General features: G+C 42.4%; 3 protein-coding genes across 7 annotated transcripts; all 3 read left to right on the forward strand.

Moving 5' to 3' along the window:
- The first annotated feature begins 223 nt into the window (after nt 1-223).
- Nucleotides 224-5,917, forward strand: LOC108029493 (uncharacterized). Of its 3 annotated transcripts, none has more exons than XM_017101765.3 (2): nt 224-1,022; nt 1,101-1,231. In XM_017101765.3, the coding sequence occupies exon 1, from the start codon at nt 786-788 to the stop codon at nt 984-986; it is 201 nt and encodes a 66-aa protein (XP_016957254.1). In that variant the 5' UTR covers nt 224-785; the 3' UTR covers nt 987-1,022; nt 1,101-1,231. The 3 variants fall into 3 exon arrangements, with proteins under 3 accessions (XP_016957254.1, XP_016957253.1, XP_016957252.1); XM_017101764.3 differs by lacking the exon at nt 1,101-1,231 and adding an exon at nt 5,769-5,917 and having other exon boundaries at nt 226-1,022; XM_017101763.3 differs by lacking the exon at nt 1,101-1,231 and adding an exon at nt 1,426-1,638 and having other exon boundaries at nt 688-1,022.
- Nucleotides 5,918-6,329: 412 nt separating this feature from the next.
- Nucleotides 6,330-23,232, forward strand: LOC108029485 (uncharacterized). 3 transcript variants are annotated; one of them, XM_017101750.3, is made up of 11 exons: nt 6,330-6,523; nt 16,058-16,393; nt 16,998-17,253; nt 17,373-17,971; nt 18,080-18,344; nt 18,416-18,659; nt 18,717-18,883; nt 19,402-19,668; nt 19,988-20,152; nt 20,249-21,351; nt 21,437-23,232. In XM_017101750.3, the coding sequence occupies exons 1-11, from the start codon at nt 6,332-6,334 to the stop codon at nt 22,238-22,240; spliced, it is 4,398 nt and encodes a 1,465-aa protein (XP_016957239.1). In that variant the 5' UTR covers nt 6,330-6,331; the 3' UTR covers nt 22,241-23,232. The 3 variants fall into 3 exon arrangements, with proteins under 3 accessions (XP_016957239.1, XP_016957240.1, XP_016957241.1); XM_017101751.3 differs by having other exon boundaries at nt 19,997-20,152; XM_017101752.3 differs by lacking the exon at nt 19,402-19,668 and having other exon boundaries at nt 19,997-20,152.
- Nucleotides 11,994-13,153, forward strand: LOC108029491 (uncharacterized). The gene has a single exon (XM_017101760.3). The coding sequence runs from the start codon at nt 12,332-12,334 to the stop codon at nt 12,965-12,967; it is 636 nt and encodes a 211-aa protein (XP_016957249.1). The 5' UTR covers nt 11,994-12,331; the 3' UTR covers nt 12,968-13,153.
- Nucleotides 23,233-23,319: the final 87 nt, after the last annotated feature.

Here is a 23,319-nt window from a genome sequence, read left to right on the forward strand (position 1 = left end):
ATATACACCTTTCTTTTCATATATATGTATATATTTTTAAAGATAATAAAAAAGGAAATTGGCTTTTATAATAGTTGTTAGAAATCAATCATTTTAATTGTTGAGTTAACTAAGAATTTTGTAACAACAACTCGTTTACGGTAACTGACAGAAAAGTAGCCGTACTGTCGAACCCAAATTATTGGTTGCTTTTCCTAATTTTTTGAAGTCATTAGTTTATAAAATATTTCGGTAAATTCAATTTTCGCTGTAAACCCTTTTAACCTATGGACTTGGCTGATCTTACAACGTTGCGTTTTCAAATAGTTTTTTACGTTTAAAAATTTTGAAAGGGTGCTTCGGGTATTCGATTTTTTTCTCGGTGTCTAACAAATTGAGCTGACGTCACGCGACTCGTGGTGCGTAACTGCCGCTCTCTCGGCCGCCTCCCTCAAACCCACTCTCCGCGGTTCTCTATCTTCGTCCACACACATGCCGTTTTGGAGCTGTAGTGGAATTCCAGGCTCCATTTTCATTCAGCTGACTGCTGGCGGAGAGTTGAATTAATCGCCAGCTGGAAGGCTTTCATTCATGGACGTCACCTTCCAGGATGCCACTTAATTTAGTGCGTATTCCAGGCTGCGCAGGAGGGAGAAAAAGCCGTTACAGCAGGCGGCGAACAGGACTTCCCTTAAAAAGCAGCCACGAACCCTCATTATAATTCTGAGTTTTAATTGAACGGAAGAAACCTTGCGTTTTCCTCTTTATATTTTCTGTAGTATTCATAGTTTTAGTACAATCCCAAAATGGTGACTTTTGGTTGTGTCGCAAAACTGTTAAGTGGGTTCGAGTGCTGCGGTAATTCGTGGGTCAAAGCCGTAAATCCCGGGTGGTACGAGGCCCGTGAGATTCCCAAGACCATTCTGATCCAAAAGATGCGACAGGTGGCACCCCAAACCGCGGAGCCGCCAAAGAAGCCCAGACCGATGCGCCCGCCAAAACACTAAACAGGACAGATATTCCCAAATAAATTGTTTTTATTGGTGAGTAAAATGCGTTTGCCTTCCTTAAAGTGACTAGGTGTTTCGCAATTGAAACCCATTTATGGGGATCTTTTCCAGAGGTATGCCGATAAGTGCGCACAGTTATCGCAAAAATATGTAAGAGGTTGTACAAATTCACTGCATGCTTTTGGGGATACTTTCAATTCAGAAATAATTTGTTTATTCCCGAAAATAAATAGTTTAATATACTCGTGTATTGTTTCTTTGAGCTGTTTAAGATTGGTTATTATGCTTAAATGTTGAGTAGTAACAGTTCTGAATTCCAAACTCTTAAGAGTAATAAAAGAGTATAAATTTGATTTAATGTTCTGACTTAAACACTCATTTATTTTACTTCCCCCTGCTGTTCAAACAAATAAAAAAAACCCGCTTATATTTGCAGATTCTATTGCTTTGCCCTAGGGCGGATTCAGAGTGTTGGTTAACATGTCGCCCGCAGAGGTGCCTGGAACCGGTATCGATTTCGGCATTTTGCTGCCCGGCCGCACGGTCACACCGAGTCGGTGCCGAGTTTTTGCTTCGCGAGCAGGTGGTGTTGTCCAATCAGAATCGCCGTCGACGGCACGAATAAAAATTCCAATAGAATAGCCGAGGGCGACTATTTATGTGTGTTAATGTTAAATGTTAAGTGCAAAATTACGCGTTGCACGCCTCGCCCACGCGATTTCGCATCCGATTGTTCTGTGCAAACACACACCAGTGAATATAATATGTAAGCGAAAGGCAAGCAGTCAGCGACAAAGCGCCAGTGATAAGCGCAATAATATAGATGCAATATAGTATAAATTCAACGTGAAAAGAAATCTCGCCAGCCAGGAAAAGCAAGAAGCGAGGCAGCGACTCGGCGACAAATGGAAATAAAGTAAAGTGATGGAGAGAGGAGAGATAGAAATCGTAATGTGTAAGCGGGACCAGAGCGCATGAAAAAGAAAAAACGAAACGTCGGAGCGAAGATTAAATAAATTTACAAGTGTGTTTTGTATTTGACCAGCTTTTGTGATGTTGTTGTTTCGCGGAGGCTGAAGAAAAGCGGAATAACAACAGCGCTTTTACATGCGATTGTGTGCGCCTGTGTGCGTCTGTGTGTGTGTGCTTTTGGTGAGCAACTATTTGCAGTGCTGAGCGCGTGACACGAGCTGGAAATCGCCGATCTCGCAGTGCGGGGTCTAAGAGGGCCCCGTGACTCACGCTGCCACCTCTGATGGCCACTGAGATGCGGAAGCTGAAAAACATTCATGAATGGCAATTATGTGCCGTGCGCTGCGGCAAGTTTTACCTTCGATTCCGAGCTGTGGAAAAGAAACAAGTGCGCGTACGATTTTCCCCTTTGGAAGTCGTGACGTTTTCCCGTGCATAACGTTTGTGCGTGTGTATGTACTTCGGCCTGCGGTGGGGCTCTCTTTTTCGCTCGCTCACTCGCTCGCTCGCCTTTACATATGGGAGTGTGCGTGCGTACGTCATGGCAACTCCGGTAAAACGCAAATAAGGGGCAGCGAAAAGCCAATTGCCGTTGAGTGGTCTAATTGGACACCTTGCACATTACTTGTTTATGCTATTTACCATTTGGCGACCCGCTATCAATTGCAGGTGCTCTCTCCAGTAAACACCACTGCGAAAGTGTGGGTGAGTGTGTGCGTGCGACCTCTACAGTTTTTTTTCTTTTGCCCCGCACAAATGCAAGTACACCGGAAAAATATGGGTCCTAATGATAAGGAACGTTGATAGATTTTCTTGAGAAGTGATATTAGACTATGAATAAATTGAGGCTCCTTGAGTTAGATGTTTTTTTGTATTTCTCCGTCGGTTTGTTGTAGTTTTCCTGCGGATTCCATGACTCCTCGGAGCCCAACACCCACACAAACTGTTGCTGCGCCCCCGCACACACATGCAAATGCTAGTGCCTTCTCCCTCTTGCCTCCGGCAAACGATGGGGAGCTGGCGGCTGTCTCTCCTCTCGCATGTTTGCTTTGCTCCATCGCCTCCCTCTCCCTCTCCCCCTGCCAACTACCCACTACTCGCCGCCCCACCCGCCCTCGCCCTCTCGTCCCGTCTGCTTTTCTGTCTGGCTTCGGCTGCTGTGTAAGTCCAAGTTCTCCAGCCCCTCTTGTTTTTGTTGCTCTGTCTCTCTGCTTGCTTATATTACTTTTGTCGTTTCTTTCCGGCCTTTCGCAGTTGTTTTTATGTTTTTTAATCACTTTCGCCCCGCTGGTTTGGTAAAAACGCGCCGAAACTGTGTTCGCTAGTCTTAGTTATCAGCAAAATTGGCAAGATTCGCGGAGTACCCCACTCTAAGCAGCCAAAGCAGTTCGAAGTGGTTCGCATTGTAAAGAGATTAAATGTCAAATGCCACCCAGTTTACCTCACAAAGTTCCTATGATGATTTGTTTGTGGAAGAAGTATTGTATCTATAGGACCTATAGAGCTACGCAAAAACTACTTCCCGTTAGGATTCGTTTCGAGATTGTTTTTATATGTTATCTTTTACAATCCTGATTATGTTGGCTGCTTTAAGGCTATGCTAGCTTATGATTCCTGGCATCTAAAGCGAATGCTTTGGGAAAACCACATACTTTTTTAGCTTGAATGCACAAATAATCTCTAGGGACTCATGAATTTTAATTTGTAATTATTCGCAAAAGAAAAAAACCCACTTTAATTGAGCTTAGTAAATACATGAAATATAACATTTTCTTTCAAGCTATTTTCAAGCCCCTTATTTTTGATTTTAAAGGTTCCTACCAATATTTGGAGAAATTAGAGATTTTACTAAGACTTTTATTAGGCTATGAACATTCTTTTTTTAAAATTGTATTGTTATAATCTAAACTGTAAAGAAATTGTATTGTTATAATCTAAAAAAACGTTCGTTGATTTTTATTTAAAGTTTAAACAAAACAGGCTCAGACTTCAATTCCGAAAACTCATTTACAACTGTTCAGAAAGGTAACGAATTCAAAACACCTCTAGTAGAGCCTTTTAATCAACGATTTAAAGTAATGGGCTTTTAAAACATGTTCTTTGCAAGTCACAAAATAATCGCTAAAAACTTATCCCTGACAGTCCATAAACTTATAGTGCGAGGGGCACAACTCTTTGAGTGCTTGTGTGTCACCCACTGCGTTTCCAGCGGAAGCAGCGCCGTTGACCCGGTGACGTCTTTGCGTCCCCACCACAGGCTCTACACCTCTCTCTCTCTGTTGCTTTGTGTCGCTCCCTCTCGCTCTGCGCTGGAAGTGTTTCCTAGCTGGAAGCGAGGTCGCAGCCTCCCCGGCTCCAGTTGCCGGAGAAGTTCCACGCTGGAAGTTCATTCAGCTTTGACTTTTGACTCCGTGCACTTCGGTCTCCCGGTTGCTCGGCCTCCGGTAGTTGCCACCCACTTGCTAATCCCCCGTTCCGAAAATTCTACAACTGTTTTGTGTCTTCCGCACGAATTATGCAAATAAACAAAGGAAAGCGTTTCGAACAGCGAAACCTTTCAGAAATGTGAGAAAATTAGAGCGAGCGAAAGGGCGCGATGTCCAGCTGCCGCTGCTCTTTCACACCCGCGAAATATCGCGAGAAAGTTGGGAAAACAATTTGTTTGGATTATGTGCACGCCAGTGTTGGGTTAATGTTTGATCGTCGTCTTCGCCGCCTGCTCCCCTTCCCCGCACACACCCTGATCTAAATTGATTTCAATGAGGCCCCTCCTGCCCCGGCCGACCCCCCCTCCCTGTCGCTTGACGACTATGTGCGAGTGTGGCTGTGCAAGTGCCCGGTTTCCGTTCGACCTTGGAGCTGGACATTAACCCATTGAGAGCCCCACACATCGCCGTCTCTTTCGCTCCTCTTTCTGGGCGATCGGCTTACAGTAAAAAACCAGACATGGGCCCTGTTTTCCACTTCTTGCCTTTTCGCTTTTGTACTCACTTTACACTGGCCGCAAGAAGTTATGACCTTGGGAGTTTTCCCAGCTTTCACAAAAATGTAAGAAATTCGCTTAGAATACAGAATAAAATGGAAGTAAGACTGTGTCTCTTGTGCGTTTAACTTTCCAGTTAAATCATATTAGGTTCTGATATTTGTACGGTTAGTAAATGTAAGTTGCCAAATAGATGGATAAACGTGTATCTGACGAGAAAGAGGCGCTTCCGACTCTATAAATGAACAGGATCACTAGCAGAGTCCAGAGTGAGTCCGAATGAACACCTCGATCTTGGAAACTATGGGAGCTAGAGAATTGAGATTTGAGATGCAGACTTCTTAGCAATTCCTCAGGAAATTCTGTTACCCCAATGCCATATATCTTCAACACCCTCTCTTGTAATCCCGCTAGCTGCGTAATGCGTATGTGATGGAAGATATGAATAGGAAAGTAACTGATCTTTACTTCAAATAACACGGCCTGAAGTTTCTTGTATTAACAGTGCTATAAAAATGGTTCACACGTTGAAAACGATTTATAGAACTTACAATTCAAAGTGCAGAAAGTGGCAGCCGCGGCTGTGGCTGGAAAATTCACTTAATTTCACATGCCTTTTGTTTTCTTTGAGATTGTTGCTCGACTAGATAGCACTGGCTTGTGTTGTTATTATTTTTTGCTATCTTTGCTGTTTGTTTTGCTCATTAAACCACACGCACACATGCGCCACGCCCACCCGCGATAAGGAAAAAAGAAGAGAAAAACCAAGGTCAAAAACTAGGCAAAGTGAAATACTTATTTAATAATTTTCCTTTTCCCCCAAGGCGGTGACAAAAGTGCAAAATCGAAATGTGAAAAGTAATTTGCGGTCGAACAAAGAACCATAAAATTGAGACTGAAGGCGTCGTAAAAATCGAGAAGAAATAAAAAGTTCGAGGAAGTGCTGTTTGAATATATAAAAAGGTGAATAAAGTGAGAATTGGAGTTGCCAGGTGGGCATGGCCCACTGCCCGCCGAGAATCCGCTGGAACGTCCACGTCCGAACGAGAAGCTGCCATTGACCTCTTAATCAAATTAAGTGAATACTTTAGAATCCACAAGCTACACACAGCTCACTGTTGCTGGCGGCGCCTCTCCCGTCTCCGATCTTCAGTCTTCAATCTCCACTCTCCCGCATCCCGTCGTCACCTATTCTCGATTCTCTGGTTCACCACACTCTCCGGTTTGTTAGTCCCGCCGCCAGCAAACGAACTCGCGTTCGAAATCCGCGACAAAAGAAAATGCATTTTAAGTGAATTTCCTGTGCGCATAAGGCAATTACGCATCTGATAACCCCACTGTAAAATCCCCGTGCCAGACCCCCTCCTTCTCCGGCGACGTGTCTGCGATGGCCACCACACCAACGGCTGGACCAGCAGCTCCTTCGACCTCAACGCCACAGAACTACAAGGTGCCATCGACCAGCAAGATATCCGTGGACAAGCTCCTGCGAGTCGGCTACTATGAGCTGGAGAAGACCATCGGCAAGGGCAACTTTGCCGTGGTCAAGCTGGCCACCAACATCGTGACCAAGACAAAGGTGAGTTCCCAAAAGCATTCCTCCTCAATGAGTTCCGATTCCCCCAATTAACGATCCGAATACTAGTTAGTCATAACTGACTAATCGAGTGTTTGTCTCGGCAATTGACAGCAGGCATTTAAAAGATTTATGACATCCCGTACACAGGAACCACAAATTTACCAATAATTGCCTAACAAGATCTATGAACTTTACGTTCTTTAGGAGTATAAGATGCGTTGAAAAACTTTGTTTTAAACCTGTTGATCTCAGATCCCAGCTAAGGGACTTAAGCTTTTTATGTTTCACATTGCAATGGATTACAATTTTTTACCCTTACAGAGGTTACAAACCCGACTCCATAAAGTATATACTTCACTAGACGAATCGATCTAGCCATGCCCGTTTGTCCGTCCGTTTCTACGCAAACTAGCCTCTCAGTTTTAAAGCTATCGGGCTGAAACTTTCCCAAAAGTCTTCTTTCTATTGCAGGTAGTATATAAGTCGGAACCAGCCGGATCGAACAACTATATCTTATAGCTCCTATAGGAACTATATGCGAAAAAATTAAAAAAAAAATTATATATTTGATGTTTCCTAATATATACCTTTCTAAGCATGAATTTAAAATTAAATTTTATCAAAATCGGACGACTATATTATACAGCTCCCATAGGAATAAATCAGAAAATTAGTGGAAAATAATATTGAAAAATTATATCTTCAGTGTGTTTTAACTTATAACCTCCTACACTTGGAAATAACATTTTTTATTGTTTTTTGAATTTCGAATAAAATTTGATTAAAATCGGATGACTATATCATATAGTTGCCTTGGAAAAGATCGGAAAATTAGTCGGAAAGCATGAAAAGAAAATTATATCTTTGGTGTTTTTTAACATATAACTTTATTAGCTTAAAAATAACATTTTATAATAGTTCTGAATTTCGAATTAAATTGAATAATATAATTGATTATTTTTTACAACTGCTAGGGTATATAAACTTCGACCTACCGAAGTTAACTTCCTTTCTTGTTTAACATATAACCTCCTACGCTTGGAAATAACATTTCTTAATTGGTTTTGCATTTCGAATTTAGTTTTATCAAAATCTACGACTAAGCTTGAAAATAACATTTTTTATTTAGTTCTGAATTTCGAATTTAATTTTATCAAAATCAGGCGAATAAATCATATAGCTGCCATAGGAACGATTGGAAAGTTGGTGGGAAAATAATATGAAACAAGTTATAGCTTCGGTGTTTTTGACATATTTTATATTATTGGGAATATCCTTTTTTATATTTTTAAGAATTTCGAAATAAATTTAATAAAAATCGGACGACTCTAACATAAAGCTGTCAATGAAAGGTTAGAGAAATAATGAAATAATTTTTGTTTATATCACTGATGCTAGCCACAATCCTTATACATTTAACCGTCGGAAATCTTATAACTGCAAGGCTTGCCGAAGCTAACTTCCTTTCTCGTTTTAATTTTTATGTAACCAATTGAAGTAATTCAAGTTTACTTGAATTGTAGAATAGAATAGTATATACGATTAAACATCCAATAAAGGCACTGGTAAATTGAGGGATTTTCAACCGAACAGTTCGTGTTCTTCCACGATTTTTTGCGCATTTGAGTCGATCAAATTGGTTGATTTTGTTTGTTGCCGCGTAAATATGTACAATAATATTTACACAACTTATTGACAATCAGGAGATTCGTTTCGATTTCGGTCTTTCTGTTTCTGATTCGGTTACCTGGCTTAATATTAGCTTTCAGTCGACGACGGTGGGAGAAGGGTGAGTGGGAATCTGGAGGTGGAAATCGACATGCTAATTGAATCGCATTTGTAAGCGCCTTTAAAAGTGTCAGTTTTTCCATCTCCCTCATTGATTACCTTATTCCCGTGTGTGTGTGAACCTTTTGAGGAAGTAATTCAATGTTTCCTTTTGTTTTCGATCACATTTGCAATTACAAATCAGTTTTGTTTTTTCCCTTTTAGAGCTTCCTGCTGTAAAGCCAACTCGAGTTGATGAGCTGGGTAAATTTCAATAAGGCGCCTTTTCTCCTCGCGCATATACTGTAGGAGTTGCTTTGAGCATGTAACAGATTGACTCATCTGCATCCTTATATCATTTTTATCGGTGTTTGTGGGTGGGAACGTCCGATGAAGTGCTAACGCAACAGCAACAGCTGTGGCACTTGATAATTGGGATTGTCAAGAAAAATAGTCCCACATGGCGGCTACAATAAAAGCAGAAAACACTGAACTTTAATCATTAAACGTAACACAGCGAGGGAGGGACAGAGAAATATTGAAACGGAAAAAAGATCGCAAATTTGTAGAGCAAACAGTCGAAATCAACTTATGATTGACAACGCTGATGATTCTGTGATGAGCAGGTGCCTCCGACGAAATTAATCTTAGTAATTTTCGCCGGAGATGACATGATTAAAAATATGTTTAAAACGAAGATCGAGCTCAGTAAGTGGTGACATGTTTGAAAGTAATTATAAAATGACAGAACCAAATCGCCAATACCATCCCTAACAACGGCTTCAAAGCATTTTATTTCACAAGATATAATTTTTGTATAAATTAAACCATTGTCAGTAGCACTTAACCGAAGATAAGCAAATCCAATCAGCTTCCCTTGTTCAGGAGAATTGTTTGTTGACTGTAACGAAATTAAGTTTCCCTGATAACAACACAGCTGTTCGACAACTTCAAGGTCCAACGGTGCTAACTTATCTTAGTTTTGCATGGCCCATCCAATGAGTGTATGTACACAGTCGTATGTACCTAGCATGTTAGTAAAACATGAGTATGTTAGGACCGTTGTACATAGTTACTTATACAGCCTTATAGCCCGTAGCTTATCTCCCGAAAGCGCATTTGGCAATAATTCACAATTATCAATGGAAAATGGCAAAAGTTCACTTGTACACACAAATTCAGGTACATAATAAGCCCCAATCACATAGGTAAATAACTTGAATTATGATTATTGGTATAAACCTGGGGAACAGCAGAAGCAACGATAAGAAAAAGTGCGATATGTGCTTCGGGCAAAGAATCTAAAAATGATCCAAAACCTAGTTTAAATTTAATGCTTTAAATAAATAAAACTTTTTTCTTTTCTTCCTACGCTCTTTTGAACGCTTTCACGTGCCGTTTTAAATTGAATTTCAGTTTGCTTTTTTATGTGGAATGTGTTTGCACTCAATTGGCAAGTTTTAGTTTAATTAAATTTTTTGCAGTTGCCTTGGCAACTGCTTTAATGCTCCAATTGATGCAATTAAGCAGCAGCCATGCAGCGCAGCCACTTTATATCCTTCTCGTATATTGCAGATAGAAAAAAATAGGCGAAAACTGTTTTGAAACATTTTATAGGGATACTTGTTGCTCAGCTAAGGAGAGCAAAAGGGAGATGGAGACATACAAAACAAAGCGCCACCTACCACCAATATATGATGTTATGTGGGCGGCATACAGATTTAAGCGTTATAGAGTCCATATGTTTTTTCGGTGCAACTCTGAGTTCTTCTTCTTGTCAGTGAAAACTGAAGCATTCACTACGAAAACTACGAAAAAAAAAACTACTACTAAAAAACTACGAAAGCAATGATGACAGGAACAATCAAAAATGGAATACGCAGCAGTGGTTAGATTAGGCAGATCAGCTGTTATCGGATAGTTGGTGGGGGATGTGGCTTGTGGGAATCGCAGTTTTGAACGAGTGAACTCTATGGAAAGGGAACTTCCACCTGTTTCATACAAACATATGAGTTCCGGGTATACAAATCAACAGGGGAGAGCGGGTCAAAACTTATTTTAAGAATTTTTTCCCGAATCGGACGATCGGACAAGCAAGTATAGGAATTGACGCTAGGCGGCGCTGTTCCGGAATGTGCAATTCTGTGAACAATCGCTTCCATATCTCCATCTCCCTCGGTTCCGCGGGTATCGATGGTCTAGGCCAGCGGCATATAGCTACTTTAGAATTCTCTCTTGTTTTCTATTGTATCATTGTTAGTTCAACTATATTGATATACTTTCAATTAGTTAGTGACAATTGAATATGCTCTATTACAACAATTTTCTGCTTTAAAGCAAGAAATCATCTAAATTTCTCCCTGTGCAACCCTATGCTCTCCCCGTCTCTTTCTGGGACTCTCTTTTCGTCCCGCTCACATTTGTTGGTTGATCTTTCGCTATGGGCAAATATTTGAGCTGCCGTCTGAGCGTTGCCTCTTGGCCAGCAGACCGAAAACATGTTTGAACATCTAACACGCGTCAGACCGAAACAGACGGGTGGAAGAGGGACGGAGACAGTGGGCGAGCGAGAGGGGTAGATGCAATCGTTTAACAATTTTTATTTACCTTTTCATTAACAATTTCGCGGCTTTTGCTGCTCGCTTTTAGTTGTCTGCGGTTTTATAAAGTTCTCGTGTGTGTTTACAAAACCCACAAAATCATGCGCACTAAATCTAAGGTCGTTCATATTCTTTGTCAACTTGTTCCCCGTTCTTATTTGTCTGACTGTGATAGTAGTAAAAGTATGCTGGTGTCGTCCTCTTCTGCAGCACTGACAGTGTACAATTTACACACATTGACACTCCAATGATAACCAAAAATGTTATCAGGTGGTTTTGGTTCCTCTGCTGATTCTTCCTCGGCGATTCTTTATCAACGCAAGAAAAGTAAATTCGCAAATCAGTCACGTGCGTCTGCCATCTCGCTCCAACTCGCACGCCCACAGCCACAGTGGAGTGGGTGGTGGGTGGAAGTGGATGGGTGCGGGTGCGGGGGAAACAGAAGACAAACAGCACGCGCCATGTAAATGCTCCCTGAATGCTTTACCCCACTCTCGCGCAGGGCGTTCGATTGTTTAGCTTTTGATTTGACTTTGCAGGCGATAGCAAAACAAATAATAAATCAACTCGAGGGTTTCCTTTGCGCAAACAGTCAAACTTCCGTACTAGGAACTTTTAACTTGCCCCCAGCAAGGGAGAACAGTAGTAAAAACCTGTTAATTTCTTGTTGCCAATTAAAAAAATAAATATACGTGGGCTAATCCTTGCAAATTGTAATTAATTAAAAAACAGGAGTTCCCTAATGTCAGGTACCTCTCGTACATTTTATAAAAAGCATATTTTCCAAAGCAACGACACCACTTATTTTAAATACATTTCCTTTTTAATTTGGTCGATCATATATTATTTTTTTCCTCAAACTAGATCTCTCTTGGTTTATATTGCAGTTATAGTGACGAGGTCCCACCGTATTGCCTTAAAAATGGTTGCGGTTTATATTGAAACCTGATTAGCGCGCTAAACTTTAAAGAACCTCTTGAGATTGTCGTTGGTTGGTGGATTTTCCATGTCTGCCAGATGTGCTGATTAGAAATTAGTTAGCCACAAATGTGGCCTACATCCCCAACTCCAAGTGCCCCATTTCCATGGGCAATTTAGTAGGCCATGACATGGAAAGTGTAATTGTAGTAATCGATTTTCCATTTCCACTCAAAGCTGCCGCCACCGGTTGGAAATTTTTAAAATCCAGCCAGACCAAATAAAGTTTACTGACCCCTGGAGAAGACAAAAGCGGGTGCAGCAGCCACGAAGAGGGGCAGGGGAAAGGTGAAAGCGAAGGAGGTCGCATATCGATTAAACACGCGGAAAGGGGAGGTGGGAGGCGGGTGCGCTAGCAACACGTTTGATTACCGCTTGTAAATAACAACAACACGAACGCTGCAAAAGTTGCAAGGACTCCTTCGTTGGACGTTGTGCAACAATCACATGTCACTGAAGCCCCATGGAAAATCCAGAGGCCGAGGAACAGAAGCCGCCGGTTCCCAAAGCCCAGGCCCCGGAGAAACCCATTCGCAAGAGGAATCTAGTCAAATTCGAACCCAAAACCAGAACACCTAAGAAAACTCCAACCGCCATACTTTGCGAACTGACTCGTTTAAAGGCCCAGCAAAAATATCTCGAATGTCATCAAGTCAAGCTGAACCCCAACAATTTTATACTTCCGAATGATGAAGTAGACACAGACCCAAAGACCGAGCGGGAAGGAGTTGCTTCGAATGATCCGGAAAGTAGCCGAAATGCCCGACCCACTAGCTCCTCCACCACAGACCTTATAAGCCTGATCAACGAAATCGAACAGGAGAAGCTGGTGCTTAATGAAAAGTTACTGCAATACCGCAATGCAAAGCGCGACGAACTTCAGGACATGTGGCACTTTGTGGCCACCATAAGGGAGGACGTTTTTCGGCCCGAACGTCTTAGCCAGTATACAGTTAACGCTCTTATGGAAAAAATAGTTGGCGTAAATGCCCAACTATATCGATTGTCTGATCAAAACTCCAAGGACCTTGAGGAGTTGAAAGGGCAGTACGAGAAACTGGACCGAGAGAATAAGCTATTATCGAAAAGCGGTATTTAGGCTAACGACAGGCCAGCATGTATATCATTTTAAAAATTTCCTTGGTGTTAATCTGGTAAATTGAAAGCTTATTGTAAGTGGTACCAAAAAATGTATTTTAGCTCTATTGAGATTCTAATGTCATGGAGAAAATGTTTTTTTCAAAAGGCATCCTTTCAATTTCATTTAAACAAAATACATATTACATATATGAAAAAACAATTTGCATTATTTTTAAAAGGGGCAGCCGACCAATTTAAAAACCAATATTCTTAGGATTGCTTATTTCACAGTGAAATTACGAAGAAACGACTTTCTACACGAAGAAGACATTAAGATTGCCGTGAATTATGATTCGCTGACAAATATTTTAAAATTCTTGACATTGTTTCAGGGCTCTTATTTAACGGCTGACACTCGTAATCAACAACATTCTAGACCTTGCCTTGAGCTTGCCTTTTAAATCAATAGGACCTTTTGATACGATTCCTTTGCCTTCGGCTGAAGGATTCCTAAAGGGACGACATTGATATTTTCGCAACGACTGTTATAACTGTTGGCATTTCTGGTTGCGATTATTTTGAAATGTCTCATTTGCGAGCAGGGCTTGAGGTTCATCGCATTCGCCGGCGACCAAAAGGAAAGGTCAAGCGGCACGTGGCAATGGCATTTCTGTTTTCGCCCCCTTATTCTCCCCCTTATTCCGCCGTAAGCTGAAGTTCAGCTCACGTGGCGTTGGCGACTTCTAGGGCGGGAAATCAGTGCAGAATCAGCTTTTGTTTCATGCAGTTATGTAAAAGTGTCAAACTCATCTCATTTCTCGTTTTCGCCGGTCACTATCTCTTTCGCTCACTAGACATTACGCATACGCCGCATTGCCTGGCAGCAAAAACATTTCTGTCTTTATGAACAAATAGTGTGCATTGCACAGTTGCCTCAGGTTCAAAGTCTCACGGCGGAATTAATATAAGTTGTGATTCGACTTGATATAATGCACGGCGTTTGATTGAAGAAGATTCGGGGAATTGTGAGCATTGATTGAATGTATGCACTTAGAAGAATATCAGGAAGCAAGCAAACTTGCTTAATAATTGGGCAAACAATAACAAAAACGTCAAAAGAAACCGGCGGCGATTATGATGCTTTTGCCCGTTGTCATCGAGCGAAAGGGTTCAGTGCGATGAGAGAAAGAGTCGGACGGCTGAGTGAGTGTACGCTCACTTGTGCTGCTAATTATTTAACATTGTGTTAAATTTTTTAAATGTTTTGCGAATACACAAAAGCAAATAAACAGTCAGCGACGGCAGCGTTGTCGGCGGCTGCGAACGAAAGTCGTGAGCGAAGAATGTTTTTGTCTTGTCTCCCTTGACCACCATCGCCCCGCAAGACGGTCGCCTCCGCCATGAAACCACCATCAGTCCGCATCGCATATTCACATATCCGTAGAGATCCCCAGATCCGAACACGCGCACCAAGTATGGCGCTGTCATCGTGTGTTGCTGTTGCTGCTGCTGCCGTTCATGTTGCTGCTGTCGATGTTGCTGCTGCAGACTGTGCGCCACCAAACCACCCACATAGAGCCCTGGCAACAGCAAGGCTACAGTGGCTGACATCGATAATATATCACTAAAATTTGCTACACAGAGAGAATGATTTGAAAATGTTCTTAAAAACCGGCGGTATTTACACTGTTTATCTGAAAAACTAAACAATTAGTCCAGTCTGTAATGCAGGAAGGAAACTATTCAGTTAAGTAGGATTTAATCGTTGGTGTATAAATAATGTTTTAGTATAAATACACATTACACATAAGCTTTAAAGAAACTATAATTCTTGTAATTGCATTACAAAATTAAAATTACTGAGTTGACCGCTATCTAATTTCCAATTAAATCTTTACAGACCAAAGAAATTATGAAATAATTACTGATTTAAATATTTAATGTTGTTGTTTCTCAGCACCAAAAGTATATTTTTTTATTCGTAAAAGTTTAAGAGAAAGTTTTTTGCGCCTCGAACTGGTGGCGCCTCTAGAGGCTAGTGGCGAATTAGTGAAAACTGCTGATTTGCTGCATGTGGTGTTCAAGCTCAATTGACATTGCAAAATATTTAAAATATTTGGCTCTAACTCTTAAAATTTTCATCCGTTTTCAATATTTTCTTTGCATGTAGATGGGTATTGATTATAACAACACAATATCATTTAAATAACTTTTTATACCCTTGCAGAGGGTATAATGATTTCAGTCATTTTTTATTCAGTTCTGAATTTTGAATTAAATTTTATCAAAATCGGAAGACTATATCATATAGCTGTCATAGGAACGATCGGAAAATTGGTGGGAAAATAATATATAACAAATTATAGCTTTGGTGCTTTTTGACATATAACCTTCTTAGCTTGGAAATAACATTTTTTAATTAGTTCTGAATTTCGGATTAAATTTTATCAAAATCGGACGACTACATCATATAGCTGTCATAGGAACAATCGGGAAATTAGTGGGAAAATAATATGAAAAAATTATTTACTAAAGTTGGTTATTTCTTATCACTGCAAGGGTATACAAACTTTGGCTTGCCGGCGTGGCACCCTGCTGAAACAAACTTGCGCTGCGTACATCGACTCGGCTAGTGAACCTGATCCAGAATACATATACTTTGTGGGGTCTGAAATGCTTTCTTCTGCCTGTTACATACTTTCCGACGAATCTAGTAAACCCTTTTATTTATAAGTAAGAACTGTGAAAAAGTTTTGCTGCAGTTAAAAAAATTAAAACATTAGAGAACATTCGTCTTCTCTTAATGACCGAAAAATCAAACTCACCTATGTGGGATTTTTGTAGGTTTAAGGACTGCTTTTGTACCACTGTGCTGGTAGCCAAGCAAGACTATTTTTCGCCAACCCACACAGCTTGAATTTCGGGGCTCCCTGTTGTGTTTCTCCCATATTTTAAAATCTCACTTCTCCTTTTTCCACGCTCCGCTGAAAACGTTCGTTCACCTGGGCTCAAACAAAACAGAGGGACGACAAACAATCGGGCCGAGAATGACATGTTTTGGTTTTTTGGCTAAATCCGTTTCCCTGTTTGCTCTCAAAATATATTGCAGGTTGCCATCAAGATCATAGACAAGACATGCCTGAACGAGGAGTACCTGAGCAAGACGTTCCGCGAGATATCCATCTTGAAGTCGCTGCGACACCCCCACATCACCCGATTGTACGAGGTGATGGAGTCGCAGTCGATGATCTACCTGGTGACCGAGTACGCGCCGAACGGAGAGATCTTCGATCACTTGGTGGCCAATGGCAGGATGAAGGAGCCGGAGGCGGCGCGTGTCTTCACCCAGCTCGTATCGGCCGTTCACTACTGCCACCTGCGCGGGGTGGTGCATCGAGATCTCAAGGCCGAGAATGTACTGCTCGACAAGGACATGAACATAAAGGTATGATACAAGAATGCAAACTTGATAAATTAAAAAACAGACGAGAACGCTACAGTCGATTGCCTCGACTATCAGATACCTGTTCCTCAGGTAAATAGAGTTCGAGGAAGACGAAGATATGCAAGCTGAACGCCGAGAGTCTCTAAGATTGCACACGAGTTTTTACAATTTACACGAGGATGTTTACAATTATTGACATTTTATTACGATTAGGTTTTTAAATTTAATAAAATAAAAAATAAAAATAAATAAATCGAAAGAAAATCCCATTTCAACATCTACTTTCTATCCATGTAATGAAACACCTAAAAATCAAAACTAAGGAGCCTCAGAAAAACGAAATGTGAAATTGTAAAATCATTGACACAAAGAATCATTTCTATACAAAAGGAACAATTGTTTCTTGTTACTAAATATGTTTAAAATTATTAACAGGCTTTTCCGATCTGTTTATGGGGCTTATAACACGTTCTCTTAATTTAAAATGAATAAATTTATTTTAAATTAGGAAATTATCTTACGGACACTACAAGTTACACTACTGCCTATTAAACTCATCCTGTAGATAAATGAAATGAATCTTTTCATGATCTTTTTCTTGCAGCTGGCAGACTTTGGCTTTAGCAATCACTACGAGGAGGGCGCCACTCTGAGGACCTGGTGCGGATCACCGCCATATGCCGCCCCAGAGGTTTTCCAGGGCTTGGAGTACGATGGACCCAAGTCGGATATCTGGAGCTTGGGCGTTGTACTGTACGCCTTGGTCTGCGGAGCGTTACCCTTTGATGGAAAAACCATAATGGAGCTAAAAAGTCGCGTGGTGTTGGGCAAATTCCGCATTCCTTTCTTTATGTCACAGGGTGAGCTTACAATTAATATCGAGTTTCTGAACGAGTAAATTTTGCTCCTCCGCTTATAACAGTAAACCTAGCTAAAACGAATTAAACAATGCACTGTTTTGCGATTTTATATAATTCAGAATGCGAGCAGCTGATCCGAAACATGTTGGTGGTGGAGCCTGACCGGCGATACACCGTGAAGCAAATCATAAAGCACCGCTGGCTAAGCGAGTGGCAGACAGAAATGCAGGAGGAGGAGTATTTCGAGGCCACGTCCTTTGCCCCCGGATCGGGAACAGTGTCGAAGTCGGCCTCCACGTCCTCGCTGGGCAGTGTGGCGGACTCACCGCCGCAGCTGGACTCCGTGGTGATGACGCACATGCTGCAGCTTCCCGGGCTAACCGCCGACATGATCGCACAGTCGGTGCACGAGCAGAGATTCGACAACATATACGCCATTTACAACCTGCTGCAGGACAAGCTGCAGCAGAAGCGACGGGAAAACCAAAGACTGCAGCACCACGCAAGCCTGGCCTACTCCCGAACCCGCAAGACGAGCATCACAACGGGCGTGGTGGACCGGTCAGAGCTAGTCAAGCAGGAATCTCTGGACCGACTCAGTCCGCTGAGCAATGCCAATGCCTCCACCTCAGCTTCGGGCTATGGCTGGTCGGATGTCGCCGTAGATCTGGAGAAGTTTGGTGACTTTGAGCTCGAATGTCTGGCTCGTTCCAATGAGGTAGGCATGGTAGATTCAAACCGAACATTATAATACGTTTTTTAAGGAACTGGTCCTTGATTAATCCCCATTAGTCTCTTGATTTTAACCGACATATCTTGTTTCTAGCCTCCTGTTAATTCGCAGCACCTGAGCGCTCAGGCTGGAGGCGCCAACGGAGCAAATACGCGACGCCATACGGTGGGACCTGGAGATGTGGCCCACGAACAGGCGCTGGCTAATCCGTATGTGCCACCCATTGACTTTAAGTGTCCACCGCAAAGCAGCAACCCCTACTACCCGGTTAATCTGCCCATGCTGCAGAACCAACCTCTGCAAAATCTCACCATCAAGGATCAGCATCTGCTCAAACCGCCCGTTGTTATGGGGGCCAGTGAGTATTGGCCATATGCTAGAAGTGTTCATTAATATCATATATTTATATTTTAAAATTACTCTTGGTAGGTTCATTTGGACGTCGGGCCTCGGACGGCGGGGCGAATCTTCACATCTATTATCCCGCCACGGGCACTGTTGTGGGTCCAGCTCAGGGTCAGCAAATGGACACAGCCGGATACTTTATCAATCCTAATTGTGGTACTGACCCTTTGGCTGTGCAGGAGCTGTCACCGCTAAAAGAACAAACTGCGGCGCAGATGCAGTGCTGCCAGGAGAATGCCACCGGCGAAAGCAACGAGGAGCTGCAAAGGTTTTCTTGGCTCTAACTTTCGTTTAAAGGCGATTATACCGTTAATTTCGTTTGTAGCTATATGCAGAAGCGGGGATTTACTCAGCGTCACACGGTGGGCTGCACCGAGGACCTCTCCGTGGCACATGGACCAGGATCCGGATCGCAGTCCCAGGCGCCAAGCACCTCCTCCAATATGCGGCAGCGGCGAACTGGTCTGCTTACGGTCACCGAAAGGCCGCCAGGTGCGTTTAAGTGGCTATCAAGGAAACCTAAAATGAGTCCTTATACATATAAAAATATCAAAAAAAAAATGTTAAAACGGAAAATCACTGTCAAATTTTTAATTTTGTTTTGATTAAATCTAAATCTTATCTAATCGATAAAACATTTATTTGCAATTTTGGGTTAATATTATTATTTTAAAACAAAATAAACCCAATTCAATCTTAATTGCGTAATGATTTACCAAAAAATGTTGCTTCAAATATAAATTCATTTATCAGCATGTCTAAATAAGAATAAATATTGGTTCATTAGTAAATCGAACATTTTTTTATCTATCAATTAATTTAAATTTTGTTACTATATTGATTTAATGTTTTGCTTTTTGATCTTTCTTTTTATGTAAACATTTTTGGTTTATTGCAATTGATTATTTTGCATCGCCCGCTACTGCACAACAACAACTACAACCGCTACCGCTCCTGATTGTGCTGCTTAAAACCCCAAACCCCAACTACCGAATCCGCATAACCGATAGTGATTCCCCCCGAAATAATTCGCGAGGTTGAGTCTCGCATGAACCGCGATTATCTGCCACCCACCCTGAAATCTCTTAGCAAATCGCCCCCCAATGGCACTTACCCGGTGGCCATGGCCCTGCCTCTAGGCATGTCGAAGGGCGTGTCGCCGCCGCACTCGCTGCCCTTGGTGGCGGTCGGAGGTGGCTCCGTGCCCCTAGTGGCGGCTAATAACCGACGCATCCATCGCGTGGTCCACTCGAAGTTACCCACCGTTCAGGAGGGTGGTAAGTCTTGAGTTTTTGCGCTGGGTCCAATTGGAGTTACCCTAATATCAGAGTGTCCAAACAAAACCACCAAAAACCTTTATTAGTTTCAATGTCGTTTTAACTTCCCTTTCATACACATAGGAACATATTTTTCATAAACATTGCAGATTATATTAGAATTTAAAAGCCTTACAACGTTAACTTTTTTGCTTGTAATTTTACCTTAGGTTTTAACCCGAATTATTTTTTAAAGTACTCTTAAGCTACGATACGACCTGGCTCACATTCTCCCTCCACTTTATCTTTCTGTGTTGTAACCCCTGCTGCTGCCATTCAGCGACTATAGGACGTTACAGTCCAGTGCGTCGAGCCTCGGAGGGATCCAAGAGCCAGTTCCAAGGACCGCTGCAGGAATGCCAGTCCCTGCAGAAAGGTATTGCACAGAGAAACTTTTTGGTTGCACCCAGTCCGCCGCTTTTAGAAAATTCGATCAGCTTGCCAGGTAAGATAATTAAGCAAACCAAAATTAGCGCCACAAGCTTCGTTGCAAGCTTATTTCCTTTGAGTAATGTTATTAATTGGAACTGTATTTCTTTAGGTTCCCCCATACATGGAAAACCAGGAATGGGTTTGCAGCTAGCTCTGCGGCGTGGCCATGACATTGAAGTTCCTCCGGAGGCCATCAAGAATCTGATGCCCGCCCTGGACCGCCTGGTGAAGGAGCAGCGAGTAAGCTTCGAAATAGCCAACAAGATAATCTCAACGCATGTAGTACCGATGGATTTGGCTCCGCTTCTGGGACTGGCAGCTCATGCCTCGAGTGCGGCGGCTGTCAGTGGAGGTCATCTCGATCAGAGTCACTTGTTGCACCTGCAGCAACAGCAGCAGCAGCAACAAATGCTCAGCTTCAGTGTTTCTCCACTCAGCCTGCCGCAGGGTGCATCCGTAAATGCCTCTCTGACCTCCGCCAAGCAGATGTTTGGTCAACCGATCTGTGGCTATACGCAATATCAACCGATGACTCTGGCCCTGCAGCCGCAGCACCAACAGCAGTTGGTGGGTCAGTTCAGCAGCATCAACCTGGGAGCCAGCAACTCGAACTCGAGCAGTGGCTGTCAGTCGCCGGTTTACAGCACAAGCTTCAGTGGCAGTTGCTCACCCAATCCTTACATGCCCTGCCCAGGCGGAGGCTCCTCACCGCTGCACCAGATCACCAAGGGCATCTCCGGATTGAGTACTGGTGGCGCTGGTGGATCCATTACCAGAGGCACTTCGGCCGCAAGCGAAGGAGCCGCTGCAGCTGCCGCTGCAAATCAACCCCTTGACTTGTCAATGGATGTTTGTGGGGGAGTGGGGGACCAGCAGCCCACGGACTATGCAGCCACCAATTGGTTCATGCCTACGGCCTCGTTTTATGATCTAAAACCGCTAAATCTATCACCAGCACAGCCTGTAAGGGTCGTTCCCACACCGCCAGCGTCACCCAACCTTTGCATCATCCAGGAGGAAAATGGGAACGGCCAGATGTGTCACACTATCAGCACGGGCACTCCATATGCAGGTTGTACCGGAGGGATCACACCGCAGATATGTCTCACCGATGTCCAGGGCAGCGAGATTACTTTGGTTGCTCTATCCTCAGATAATAGCCGCGATAGCGAGGACTCTCTGGAACAACATACTCCTGTAATGTCTTTGCAGGTAACTACGGTCTTACTTCACCAACGGAATATTCTTAGAACGGTGTAAAATGGATACTTATTGATTATTTGTTTTATTTTTCTAGGGACTAATCATTACCGAGCCCAACAGCGATATGCCTTCAATTACGAGGGGCATTGGACGTAAAGCCAGTCTGGACTGCGAGTCGAGCGCAGGGAGTCACTGTCCAGTGGCCAATAGCTCATCTCACGCTGCCCAATCCCAATCCCAGGTTCAGACCGAAGCTCAATGCCGACGGGGCAGTGACAAATCGCTTGGCTTCTCTGACGACTCACTAAGCAACGACTCGAATAACCTGTCGCCCTGCCAGGAGCCATCCGCCAGCTCTGGATTTAAATCCGACTCCCACTCGGAGATGGGCGATCACACCGAGTGCGGCCATCTGACACCGGATTCTATGTGCGACTCGCGGCGCATGTCGGATGAGATGTGCTACGAGGTGCCGCTGCCACACGAGTGCTCCAATCTGGACTCCACCCGCATCCTGGAGATGGTGAAGCAGACTATTGATTCCACCATGCCGCCCAAGGGCTTTGTGCTGCACAAGGGAAGCATTAGTTCGGAGGACAGCGGCGCAGAATCACGACATAGCAGTGCTTCTAATGCATCCAGCTCAAATCCATTGGCCTATGAGGCGGCATCCCTGCTGGCCTCACACTCGTCCTTTGGAGAGCCGACCACTAATCTCAGTTTGGAGTACTCAGGCGGCCTGCAGATCGAACTGCAGGTGTGCGAGGGTCGCAGCCGGGATCCCCATGGAGCTGGAAAGGGAATAAAGCTGCGCCGCATTTCCGGGGACCAGTTCGAGTACGGAAAGATCTGCCAGCAGCTAATCAGCACCATCACCATGCAACAGGTGGCAGGCTAAACTTAGGAATCCCGCTCTGCTAGCTACCCAAAATGACTACTCGCCTTGCCTAAACTCTGCGTAGCTGTGATCAAAGCCGATATGTACGATATAGAAATCCTTAAAATAGCAATTGGACAGAAATTTGCTTTGAATGTTCTTAACAAGATTATCTCTTTCCCATTTTCACGTTCAGTAGCGTAATCAAAATTTTGAATATCAATTATAGACACTTTTTTCAATTGTTCATCGACCACACCGATTTTTAGCTAGCTTAATTTAACGCAAGACGTGTATATACGTGTAGAAATATTTAAAATATTCGCAAACATATTATACATATTACGAAGTACGCACATGCGAACATAGTTTAGAGAACATGTATTACAAATTGGGTGTGGCAAGGTTTTGGAGCATGCAAAATACATTCCAGTAGTAGAAATTTCATACAAAGGAAACTTACGTTCTAGCCGTAAAATATCAATATTTAGATCTTTACTATATCTATATATCTAGTCGATTATATCGACTACTGATACCTTTGACTTTTGTGCAATTCGTAAACGAGATAAAAGTGTTTATTTTGTCAACTCAGTTCAATGACGATACGTACGTATATCTATATCTGCACGAGATATAGATAACCTAAATGTTAATAAAAATAGGTGATTACTAAATCAGTAGTTAGTTTGCATTGGCAATTCGTAGCTCCGATTAGTGGTAAGCTCTTTATTCCGTTAAATTTTAAACATTTTTTTATCAATGTAGTAACGGTTTGTTCAGTTATTATACACACACGATCTATGGTTAGAGTTATATTATACGGATTAAACACAACATTGATAAATCTATTTTTTAATGAAAGACTGCTGTGATTTTAAATGTAATTAACTATTTTAGAGCGAAGGAAGGAAGAAGAAAACAAACAAAAACTACAAACTTGAACCCAATTAGTTATATCATTACATAAATAAATAATTCAACTTTATCTAATAAATTACCAATTCTCCAAACATTAACAAAGTGTTTTTTAGTGGCTGGAATTTAAACTATTATTATTATTATACATTATTATATTATATATACTATTATACATCATT

Source organism: Drosophila biarmipes, chromosome 2R (assembly GCF_025231255.1).
Source record: "Drosophila biarmipes strain raj3 chromosome 2R, RU_DBia_V1.1, whole genome shotgun sequence".
Classification (NCBI taxonomy): Eukaryota; Metazoa; Arthropoda; class Insecta; order Diptera; family Drosophilidae; genus Drosophila; species Drosophila biarmipes.

Bases quoted from the DNA above. Each gene is read 5' to 3' on its own strand.
- LOC108029485 (XM_017101750.3), top strand. From the start codon at position 6,332: ATGGCCACCACACCAACGGCTGGACCAGCAGCTCCTTCGACCTCAACG. The intron at 6,524-16,057 runs GTGAGTTCCCAA...AATATATTGCAG, and splicing joins ACATCGTGACCAAGACAAAG to GTTGCCATCAAGATCATAGA. The intron at 21,352-21,436 runs GTAACTACGGTC...TTATTTTTCTAG, and splicing joins CTCCTGTAATGTCTTTGCAG to GGACTAATCATTACCGAGCC.
- LOC108029491 (XM_017101760.3), top strand. From the start codon at position 12,332: ATGGAAAATCCAGAGGCCGAGGAACAGAAGCCGCCGGTTCCCAAAGCC.
- LOC108029493 (XM_017101765.3), top strand. From the start codon at position 786: ATGGTGACTTTTGGTTGTGTCGCAAAACTGTTAAGTGGGTTCGAGTGC.